General features: G+C 40.0%; 1 protein-coding gene across 1 annotated transcript; it reads right to left on the bottom strand.

Annotated features, from left to right (window-relative positions):
* Nucleotides 1-8565: 8565 nt before the first annotated feature.
* Nucleotides 8566-10952, bottom strand: LOC120017289. The gene is made up of 5 exons (XM_038870471.1): nt 10865-10952; nt 10551-10671; nt 10315-10384; nt 10160-10216; nt 8566-8928 (listed from the first exon to the last, which is right to left on the bottom strand). Exons 1-5 carry the CDS (start codon nt 10950-10952, stop codon nt 8566-8568), a joined length of 699 nt encoding a protein of 232 aa, XP_038726399.1.
* Nucleotides 10953-12513: the final 1561 nt, after the last annotated feature.

The following is a 12513-nucleotide window of genomic DNA, read 5'->3' as shown; positions in this document are numbered from 1 at the left end:
GGAAATCTAACCCACTTTTTCAAAAACATGAAATCTAACACTTTTTACGAAGGAATTGACACAAATACCCTAAATACATTTAAACGACCTCGTTTTAGTTCAAAGGTTGTTTTTCACTTCCCGCGACATCCTTCACCTTCTTGTTTGTTCTTTCACTTTCTTGGACGACGATTTCTGATAGTTTCCATTCTCTCAGAGACTGTTATATACGATTTCTGCCTCATTCGACCTGGTACATTATGGGTATGTATTATTTAATGTTGTATTTATGGTTCGTTCGAGTAAGCAGTGGTTATGGTTTGTGTTTTTCATTTTACCAGTGCTGGGTGCTTAGGGTTTGAGTTTTTCTGGTTATAGGGTTTCCATTTTTCATTAGCGTTTATGGGTTTAGGGTTCGAGTATGTTGTTAATGGATTCAGGTATTATGGGTTGATGTTCGAGTTTTCTTGGTTGGTGTTCGAGTAAATAGGTTATCCTGTTTGAGTATTTGAGTTTGACTGTTCTGTTCGAGTCAATACATATGCTTGTTTGAGTATTAGATTTTTTTCTGTTCGATTATTCGAGTTTGACTGTTCGAGTAGATAAGTATGCTTGTTCGAGTATTTAAGTTTGACTGTTCGAGTAGATAAGTATGCTTGTTCGAGTATTTGAGTTTGACTATTCAAGTAAATATGTTTGCCTGTTCGAGTATTTGTTTTTGACTGTTCGAGTAGATAAGTATGCATGTTCGAGTATTTAAGTTTGATTGTTCGAGTAAATATGTTTGCATGTTCAAGTATTAATAATTTTGTGTTTTATTTAATCGTCTCATGCAGACTATCTGACAAGTGAGGAGCAACATTTCCCCGCCCGGGGGTAACCACATTTTCAAACATATCAATTGTTACCACTTCAATTAAATTGAAGTTGAATGAGGAGCAGCTGGAGGTTTTTAGGCAATTATGCTTTGGGATGATGTTGGATGTACATGACATCAGTTGTTCTTCACAACTGATACACCAACTTCTATTACGTCAACTTGTTTCTCCACAGTATGATTTGGAGAAAGATTGCATTTCAATATTGGTGGAAAGAAGTGCACATTTGGTATTGAAGATTTTATGATTATCACCGGACTATTATGTACAGAATCTGTGCCCGATGTGTCAAGTCTGGTTGATACATCTGTTAATAGGCTAAAATCCCTATATTTTGAAGAAAAAGATGGAAAGGGAAAGGGTAAGGGGAAGGCAACCAATGTAAGCAGAGCTGAGCTAGAGGAGGCATTCGATAAATGTGATAATGCTGAGGATGCTTTGAAGTTAGCATTGGTGTATTTTGTTGAGTCTGTATTGATGCCTAGGGAGAGAAGAAATGCCATTAATCTTCAGTGGCTCCAACTTGTGGATGATTTGGATGCCTTCAACCAATATCCATGGGACAACGTTTGCTACCAACGTACTGTTGGTTCTCTTGCAGCTGCCATGGTTGGACGGGCTGAAAAATACTTGAGTAAGGATAAGGCAAAGGAGACCTATAGCCTTTATGGAATGCCAATAGTACTTTAGGTAAAAAAAAAATCATTCTATTTGTGTTCCCTTTATCATTTATTGTAATAATAGTTGAACATTTTATTTGATTATTTACAGATTTGGGCTTATGAAATTGTACCCATTATAGGCCAGAGGTATGCCACCAAATGCGGTGAAGCACAGCCCAAAATACTCAATTACTTAGGGAATAAAACCCCTAATTCAGATGACTTTGTGTCATACGTATTTGAACTGATAAAGGTTAGTTAAGTTAAAATGTTTAATAGTTATTGTTGTTCGAGTAAATTGTTGTTTATTTATGTTCGCGTCTGTCGAGTATTCATATTTTGATGTTCGAGTATTTATATTCTGATGTTCGAGTATTTATATTTTGAAGTTCGAGTATTTGTAGTTAATCAGTTCAAGTATTTATATTCTGATGTTCGAGTATTTATATTATGATGTTCGAGTATTTGTAGGTAATCAGTTCGAGTATTTATATTTTGATATTCAAGTATTTATATTTTGATGTTTGAGTATTTGTATCTTGATGTTCGAGTATTTGTTGTAAATCTGTTCGAGTATTTAGAATTTTATGTTCAAGTATTTGTAGTTTGTTGTTCAACTAGCATTGTAATCGGCAAACTTCGAGCATCTCGTAGTATAGCATTCAAGCACTCCGCAATGTTCGTCGTCATGATACTATATCTCTTATCGGAAGACAGTGCTCTAGACTACCTATGGAAACCAGCTTCAACTAAATAAGCATAAGGTCTACCTCTGTCGACATTACGTAACTGAATTGTAGATTTATCTTTTCAAAACGTTTGGGAGATTTTTAATGTTTAATAATAATTATGACGTTTCAATTCCTGAGAAGAATTAAATAGAGTAGAGTTAATACTTATGATTATTCCATATAGCACAATCTATTAGAAGATAAAGATCAATCCAAAAGAATTATCTCCTTTTTCTATAATATGGCAAGCTCTCGAAGTTATGTGAAAACCCTGAAGAAGGAACTGGACGAGGTATATGAAGATCTTGAAGATCACGAAGCTAAGGTTGCAGAGCTTACTAAAGCTCTACAATCTGCTGGGAGTTCATTGTCCCCGCTCCATGAGCTAGTTTAGAAGCGAACCATGGAGCAGGACACCCATACACTCCAGGACTCCCTCCTTGGTCTATCTGTTTTGATCAAGAAGGTTTTAGATAAAAATAAGTGAAAATTTGAATATATGGAGTTAGATTGTATAATAATTTTTATTAATAGAAAAGGGTTTTTTGGAAAATTAGCATTTTTTAAAACCCATTTTTGTCAAAACATGAAATCTAACACTTTTTTACATTTTTCTGCCTCAAATACATGTGAAGGGTCCGGCTCATATTTTCGGAGTGTTGACACATGAAATACATTATGCACATTCGACAACTTTGGCGGCAATGCCAAACGATATGCCACCTCCCCAACTCTCTCTAGAATCTCAAAAGGCCCAACATATCTTGGTGCCAATTTACCTTGCTTGCTAAATCGTTGCACTCCTCTCCTAGGGCTCACTTTCACAAATACTTTGTCACCCACCGAGAACTCCAATGGCCTCCTTCTCCTATCGGCATAAGATTTTTGTCGGCTTTGGGCCATAAGCAACCTCTTCTTAATCTCCTCTATCTTGAGTTTGGCCTTCTTCACAAATTCAAGACCGGACAACACTTTCTCTCCCACTTCCGCCCAACACAAAGGTGATCGACACGGCCTTCCATACAAAGCCTCAAAAAGCGCTATTCCAATACTACTTTGGTACGAGTTGTTGTAAACAAACTCGGCCAAATGTAAATAATCCTCCCAACTCCTACCAAAATCCATAACACACGCCCGCAACATATCTTCAAGTATTTGGATCGTTCTCTCACTTTGTCCATCGGTCTCCGGATGAAACGAAGTAGACATAGTCAATTTAGTACCTAATGCTTCTTGCAAATTCTCCCAAAAAGTCCCGTGAAACGCGGATCTCTATCTGACACAATGCTCAACGGAACTCCATGTAACCTCACAATCTCCCGCACATACACTCTACTCAATGATTCAAGTGAGTCGGTCTTGTTAATTGGAAGAAAATGTGCCGACTTTGTCAACTGATCCACAATCACCCAAATGGTGTCCTTCCTCTTCGGTGTCAATGGTAATGCTGTCACAAAATCCATTGTGATATTCTCCCATTTCCATTGAGTAACCGGAAGTGGTTGTAAGAACCCCGCCGGTCTTTGGTGTTCAGCCTTCACCTGTTGACAAGTGAGGCACCTAGCAACATATCTACCCACATCCACTTTCATTCCACGCCACCAAAACTGACGCTTCAAATCTTGATACATTTTGTTACCCCCCGGATGCATGGCAAACCGGGAATGGTGTGCCTCCCGCAGAATTTCCTCCCGTAACTCTTCATCATTTGGCACCACCAAGCTACCCTCAAATCTCACACCACCATCTCCACCTCTAATCCATCTGAACTCCTCCTTAATCACATCAAATGTTGCATCCCCAATTTGTGCATCTAACACCCTTTGAATCAATGCCGGTCGAACAGAAACACATCCCAAATACAACTTCTCCTCTCGCTCTTGCAATTCCAACCCAAATGAATTAATCAACTCCACAAACTCCCACTCCCGCATAGAAATTACCGCAATGGTATTCTTTCTACTCAAAGCGTCGGCCACCACATTCGCCTTCCTCGGGTGATAATTCACTGCAAAATCATAATCCTCCAGATATTCCATCCACCTTCGCTGTCTTTGATTCAACTCCTTTTGTGTGATGAGATACTTGAGGCTCTTGTGATCAAAGAACACCTCAAACCTCTCTCCATACAAGTAATATCTCCACTGTTTAAGTGCAAACACCACCGCTGCCAATTCCAAGTCATGAACCGGATAATTCCATTCATGCTGCTTCAATAACCGTGAACCATACTCCACCACCCTCTCCTGTTGCATTAAAACACATCCCAAGCCTATTTAAGAAGCATCACAATAGACTTGGTATCCCATATTCCTCTCCGGAACAACTAATATTGGTGGAGATGTAAGTCTCCGTTTCAACTCTTCAAATGCCTTCTCGTACTCCTTGGACCATACAAACGGTGTTTCTTTCCGTGTAAGCTGCGTCATTGTTGGGTCTAAATTAACCTTACTAGCAAGTGTACTAGTCGGCGACTACAGCACAATGATAAGCAAGGGTCGAATCCACAGGGACGGTGTTATGTTTAATCCAAATGTCTATTTGTATGTATATATGGACAATGCAGTCAAAAGTAAAATTCAACTCAAGATTGTTTGGTTTGGTAATTAAACTAAAACAAGCAAAGAGCAAAGTGTTTTTGGTATTTTCTTAGAATTAGGATGCAACTAATGCAAATGAGATGATTTAACAAATATGAGATGAACACCAAGGCTTCGGAATCCCCCTTGGGAAATGACTTGGAATGACATAAATTCACACACATATTTGCTAATTCGGGCATAACGAATCCGTACCTAAGTCGGTTTTAGCGCACTTAAGTCGAATCTCCCTAAAATCGATTACTAGCCATCTTATTGGTCTAGGTCGGATATTCCTAAATACATTCTAGCCATCCTATTGGTCTAAACATGCATAGGAATTCATGAAGTTCTATGGAGATTAGGATTCATACAAATTGTCACCTAATTAAAGGGAGACACATTCATAATCAAGTGTTTCAAGAAGCATAATCTACTTGACATATTATTGTCTAAGCAAATTCTCCAAACAATTTCATCCAAAAAAACCTAGGTGTTGGCCAAACACCACAAGCATGAAGAAATTGCAATCAAACATAGAAACACAAGATTTATACCCAAATCAACTCATATATATGTAAATCAAGTCATAAACAAAGTCATCAAACCCAAGGCTTCAACCTAGCCTTGGCACAAGAGATTTAGTTACACATAATGAGAGAAAAACACAAAAGGAGAGATGAGAAAATCATGAATAAACCCAATTAGTTGAGTAGATCCAAGTTGAGCTGAAGAATCTCTCCTCCTAGCTCCAAGAGTCGCCTTCCCCCTCTGGTTTCGCTCTCCAGAAACTCAGTTCTCGGTCTCCAAGTGTCCTGCGGCTCGGCAAGTTCGCGAATTAAAACATACCAAAAAACTGTCTTGTGCGCCTAGGCGCGTTGTATTCACGCCTAGGCGCACCACGCCTAGGCGCACGCCTAGGCGCAATCCTAGGCGTGCACAACTTCAAATTCACGCCCAACTCGCTGGACTGGGCGTGCACAAGTGATACTGGGCGTGCACAAATATTGCGCCTAGGCGTGGAATGATTCCAAAATCTCCATACGACGTCCGATTTGCACGATTTTAGCGTCTACGGAAAGCTTGAGATGTCTAGTTTCCAATGCCTTTTATTTCGCTTGATTCCGATAACGTGACAAAAAGTTATAAGTATTTGAACACACGAAGGTCGGTGGACATTTTCTTCAGTTCAGCCCTTTTTTCATCACTTTTCATCCAAACCGCAATCAACCTATCAGAAATACAAATCAAAACATAAATACACTCATTATTTATCAAAAGAAAGCTTAAGAGGGGGATATTTCTACCAAAAACAATAGGTATTATCATACCTATCAGTCATCGGTGCAGCAATACGCGAAAAGTCACAAATGAACCGTCGGTAGTATCCTGCCAAGCCAAGAAAACTCCAAATTTCGGTAATATTTTTCGGCCTTTCCCACTTCAACACTGACTCCACTTTGGACGCATCCACCACAATGCCTTCCTGTGTGATAACATGTCCAAGAAACTTCACCTCCGTCGCCCAGAATTCACACTTGCTCAGTTTTACATACAAATCATGCTCCCTTAACGTTTGTAACACTGCCCGCAAATGCAACTCATGCTCCTGGACCGTGGGTGAATATACCAATATATCATCAATGAATACCACCACAAAATGGTCCAAGAATGGTCGGAGTACACGCTACATTAAATCTATAAACACCGCAGGTACATTAGTGAGTCCAAAAGGCATAACAAGGAACTCATAATGCCCATACCGTGTTTGGAAAGCCGTCTTCTGCACATCTGACTCCCTAATCCTCAACTGATGATAATCGGATCTCAAGTCAATTTTAGAAAAATGTCTTGCACCCCGTAATTGATCAAACAAATCATTGATTCTCGGCAATGGGTACTTATTCTTCACAGTCACCCGATTGAGTTGCCGGTAATCAATACACATTCTCAAAGTTCCATCTTTCTTCTTCACAAATAACACCAGAGTGCCCCACGGAGAAACGCTCAGTCTAATAAACCCCTTTGACTCTAAATCTTTCAGCTGAGTCCCCAATTCCCTCAACTCCGCCGGTGCCATTCGGTAAGGAGCAATAGAAATTGGTTTAGTGTCCGAAACCAACTCAATAGTAAACTCTATCTCTCTCCTTGATGGTATCCCCGGCGAGTCCTCCGGAAATACATCCATAAATTCCTCAACCACCAGTATCGACTTGGCTACATCGCCACTCGGTGCCGAAGTGGTCAAGCTTGCTACAAGACAATCCGCATGTGCATGATTTTCCAGGAAGTGCAAACATGGCACTCCTTTAGACCATTGTAATTTAATCACCCCATTCAAGGTAATTTTACGCATCCAAAAATCAATAATAGCTCTATGTTTTGTCAACCAGTCTACATCCAAAATTACATCAAAGTCTTTAAAATCGAGGACATATAAATTCACCATCAATTCTATTTCACCAAATCTACACACAACTCCTTCCACCATCCCCTCAAGTGAAGTAGTGTACCCAAATGGGGAAGTCACCGCAAACATTCGTCTTATTGGGGACACTTCTAATTCTATTGACTTTGCCAAGGATGCAGTAATGAAAGCTGCAGTCGCACCAGAATCAAACAATACTCTCACTAAACAGTTTGAAACAAGAAAAGTACCTCCAACGAAGTTTGGATGCTCAGACCCTATCTGGTGCCCTAAGGCAAATACTCTCCCCTGAGTCAATGCATGCTGAAGCTGTGACTGCTACTGCTGTGTCCAGGTCTATGATTGTCCTCTTCCAACAGAGTCACCTGAGGAAACCGATGGTGCACGAGGGGTAGTAGGTGTGGAAGCAGCCGATGAAACCCCAGACCTCTGCTGTGTGTCTCTCCTCCTCTGTGGACAATCTGCCCGCATATGGCCTATCTTGCCATACTCAAAATATTCAGGTCCAGAAGTAGTCCACTGGTGCCTAACATGACCCGTCTGTCCACATCGAAAACAAGCCCTCGGTCCCTGCTGTGATCCTCTACCTCCCTGGGACCTCTGCCCTCCATTGCTCTGTCCAGACCTGCTCTGTGAAGTCTGACTGTCTGTCCTCTGCCTCTTCTGACCAGACCACCCCTGCCTCTGTCCTCTAAGAGTCCCTCCAGTACTACCACTTAAGGATTGACCACTAAAAGTATCCCAATACTTCCTTGAATCTTTATTAATCTGCTCCTGCTTCAAAGCTTCCTCCCGCATATCATCATAGGTAACAATCTTCATACTAGCCAACGGTGCACCTACATTCGGTATCAAACCTTGCCTAAATCTCTCCGCCTTGCTCTCCTCATCCGGGGCATACATCTTCCCAAATTCATATAACTCCTCGAACTTGTAGCTGTAGTCTGCCACTGACTCCTCCGGTTTCTGTAACAAAGTTAAGAACTCCCTCGCCCAGAGCATACCACCAATCATAAGCCTTGTCCTTCAGGAAGTACGAGGCTACCATTCCCCGCCTCTCATCCGGAATACCCAGGGAATCCAATCGTCTAGTCATCTCTCGGATCCAGGTATAAGCTTTTGCAACATCTGTGTCACCGTGAAATTTAGGAGGTTCCAACTTGCGAAGTCGATCCACCTCACTTATTTGTCGTTGAATTCTGTCAACCTCCCCCGAGGTCTGACCCTCCACCACACCACGAGTATCCAATCCAGTTCGTATCTGACTACCCTGTGTAATATTCTTCATCACCTCTGACATCTCTTTTATCACTTGCATTTGAGCCTCAAACATCGAAGCCACCTGAGTTGGTGCATTTGAGTAGTTGATAAAGTTTGCCCCTGAGTTGGTGTAGCCTCAGGAACCACTCCCTCTCCACCTGCCATATTCACTGCAGGATTCTCTGCCTCCTCAGAATTCCTCACCATAGTGCGCCTTCCCCTCTGTTGCACCCTACTCCACGTAGGTAATTCAGGAACTATCACAGGAGCGGGTATCCTTTGTTCACCGCGTCCCCGCCCAGCTCCTCGACCGCGACCACCGCCCCGCCTACCACCACGGGTCCTAACACCCCCGCGTCCACGCCCCTGATCCTGGGACTCGAGGGAACGAACATTCCTATGCGTGTCCATCTACAAACACAACATAAATAACCAACGTTCAATATTGTCATAACATACGAGGATTTACGGGATTCGAATACATACCGGAACAGCGGAGGTCGTGACGTGGCCTGGACATACCACACACACTATTCACATATCATACGTTACACAAATACTCACCCATACACACACAAATAATCATACGGGACCCAACCCTTAGGTCCTACATAGAGCCAACCTGGCTCCGATACCAACTTGTCACGCCCCGTCCCAAGAACGTGACATATTGGCAACACGTGTGTGCACCCACGTGCCGCCACCTAAAACAGGGACTCAAATCAACTTAATCCACAATTTTAAAAGTAACAAAATTTAAACAAAAATCCGGCAGCACCTCCCCGTATTTCGGAGAATGCCCCCTGCACAAATTATAGCAAGTTAAACCACACAATTCCCATACCACCAAAATAATCATCTAGGGTCTCAGACCATATCATCCCAAATCATAAATCCCTATACGCATGTACATACCAAGGCCTCAGGCCTAACCAACCAAAATCATTATTCATCCATAACATAAACATAATAAAAGCAAACCACTACACCAACACTAGTCCAGGCCATCCATGTCACTCGCCTCCCTGCTGATCCGTAGTCGGAGCACTAGCGCTAGTACCTATATCACCTGAGGAAGGGGGAAAAATGAAACGGTGAGCAGGAGGCTCAGTAGGGATATCGAATAGGAGCATAAAATAAAGAATAAGGCCAAAATCCTTTAAAAAGTAACACAATGCAACAAAATGTCATGTCATCAAACAAATGCAATTCTTACATCTAACTGAGACATGTCGCTAGAGCCAATTAGCCGGAACCACTAGTTCATGTTCATACAAGTACCATCACCCGTGTCACTAGAGCCAAATAACCGGAACCACTAGTACACGTTGACGTACATGCCACAATCCAATCCTCCACTTTCACCATGCACAATGCAACATCACACATTAATGTTATGCAACTAAATTTATTTGCGCGCAAATTCACTAAAACATGTGCTCAAGAGTATCGACTACTCGATAGATGACCGAGTGTCCACGGGTAATGCATTCAACATTAAACACACAACATAGCAATTTGAGTTCTCAATAGCACACAATCCAAGGTTTGTTTCCCCTTGAACAAAAAGGTGGAAACTAATGAAATTAACCATAATTCGGGTAGCCGAAGTGTTCGAAATTGAGGGTAAAAAAATCCCTACCTCGTTTGAGTAAAATCTCACCACAACTCTAGCCACCAATCTTCCAAGTTCAATAACCTACACCATACACACATACAACTAAATTTATCTTTCCATATCATCAATTTCATCAATTCTCTCCATAATTTGTTCCTAATTTCAAAGTAATCACTTACCTTGCCCAACTCTTTAATCTCTAGTCCAATCTCCTCTTGGTCAACACAAATCTCCAATCCAAGTTCAAATCTGAAATTATGATTCATAACTCATGATAAATTCAGAAGTTTAAGTACTCAAAACGTCAATCTCATGAACTTAACCAAACCCACAAAACCCTAACTTCAATTTTTGTAAAAACTTACCTTACTCTCTTCTCTTTTACAAGCTAATGAAGTGGGGTGTAGACTATAACCTTGAACACCCTTGCTGACCGGAATTCTCACAGGAAATCTTGCCGGAATTTGGTTTTGAGTGGTGGGGGAAGTGCACGGTCACTTCCCCTTCTTTTTGTTTCTTCTTTGTTCGGTGAAGGTCTGCGACTTGCAGACCTTCACCCACTTAATCTATTTTATTTTTTTTTCTTTTCTTTTTAACCCTCACATAACTTCAATTTCTATTTAAACCCCTCTACTATATATTTTTTTCTCCATCCTTTTACCATTTTCCCAATAAGTCCTCCTTATCCTATTTTTTTATTTTTTTATTATTTTTATAATAAGGTTTTACATTGCAGGTGTTTCTTCACGAGGTCTAGTCGAGCTGCCTTTCCTTGGGCATTCTTTGTCATTGTGGGCAATCCCATCTCTGTCGTCATTCTTCCTCTATATTGGCATTATAACCCGAAATGAGTGCTTATTAAATTCGCATTGTAGATGGGTTTGGTTTAGGACACTCTTATCTTGCGTTGAATATTAGACACAACATATTCAGTTGATTCAGTTAATGCTATTGTTTTGGTATTTGTTGATATATTGTTCGAGTATTTCTTGATATATGTTCGAGTATTTGTAGATATCTGTTCGAGTATTTTTCGATATCTGTTCAAGAGTTTTCGATATCTGTTCGAGTATTTTCGATATCTGTTCTAGTAATTTCGTGGATATCTGCGGATATTGTTTTTATCCGCATATGAAGGTATACCCGCTCATGATTGATGACGTGATTTTCGTATCAGATTCTTTAACTCTTTTATCTTCTGGTTGCTTTTGTATTTGACTATTCAAGATTTATGTTGCTCTCAAACCCAAAGAGTTCACTGTTATATCGACTTTATGCCTCGCCATCTATGTCGTGAAACAGGTATAAACTAGCAGGGTACCGACACGTTGTCGCGGACATATATTTTTTTCCCTTTTTTTTTAGTATAGTTAATGGAGATTGATCTTGATTAAATGACACATTACAGTAATGATAGCTTATTTTTACTCAATTATGAAGGTATCACAAAGCGGATATAAATTTTATGATTTTCAATCTCTCAAAGGGAATTTGAAAAGGCATATTGGGAAATTGTGTTCTGATATTCGTCAAACTAAGAGCATCCACAATGAGATGATTTTGGAATACTTAAGATGATACTTTCTTGATAAGTTAAGTGTTAGATGTTCACAATGGATATAATGAAATGTATTTTAAGTACTTGAAATGTTATTTGAAAATGATACTTGAAAATTTAGTTGTGGAAAAATGATACTTGAGAGTTGGAGTATGTATATAGTTGATGAATAGTGAAGAAAGATGATGAAAAGCAAGAGAGAGATGATGAAAAGGAAGAGGGAGAAGATTAAAAGGAAGAGAGGGTTGATGAAAAGAAAGAGAGAAAAGATGGATAGGAAGAAAGAGATTATGAAAAGGAAGATAGAGCAAATAAAGAATGAATATGAGTGTTGAAATATATGGAGTGTTGATGAATAATATTTATTGTGAGACCCACTCATCTAATTAAATTATGCCAGGAGAGAGATGAGAAGAGAGATAATGATTTTGAAGTGCTGAATATTTATTTTCCTACTGTGGATGCTCTAACACTCGAGATGATTTTACACAAACTAAAACAAACATTTTTGTTTTTTTTTTGGTTTAGTTGGACTGGTCAACTGTTCAATGCCGGACAAACCCATTTCAATAGTAATGTCAGCTAAGAATCTCCCTTATGCTATTTTCCTAGTGTGTTTTGCTTGCCAACAATCATTTGACAACCATATAAATCAGTGTTATCAGACTCGACCCGCGCATCGACCCGTGAAAATAAATTTTGAAGGTTCAACCGGTTAACCCGAAGGGTTAAGGGTTGAACCGCATATTTTTTTAATTAATTTATTAATTATTTATAAATAATTAATAATAGTATAATACTATGAAAATAAAAAATGTAT

The sequence above is a fragment of the Tripterygium wilfordii genome, chromosome 2 (assembly GCF_013401445.1).
Source record: "Tripterygium wilfordii isolate XIE 37 chromosome 2, ASM1340144v1, whole genome shotgun sequence".
Taxonomy (NCBI): Eukaryota; Viridiplantae; Streptophyta; class Magnoliopsida; order Celastrales; family Celastraceae; genus Tripterygium; species Tripterygium wilfordii.
This window is presented reverse-complemented; position numbering and strand designations above follow the sequence as displayed.

Excerpts from the sequence above, each read along its gene's own strand:
- LOC120017289 (XM_038870471.1), bottom strand. The coding sequence starts at position 10,952 with ATGACGACAGAGATGGGATTGCCCACAATGACAAAGAATGCCCAAGGA. Across the intron at positions 10,672-10,864 it reads CGTGAAGAAACACCTGCAAT|ACCTTCACCGAACAAAGAAG; the intron begins GTAAAACCTTAT and ends TGCAAGTCGCAG. Across the intron at positions 10,217-10,314 it reads AGATTAAAGAGTTGGGCAAG|GTTATTGAACTTGGAAGATT; the intron begins GTAAGTGATTAC and ends TGTATGGTGTAG.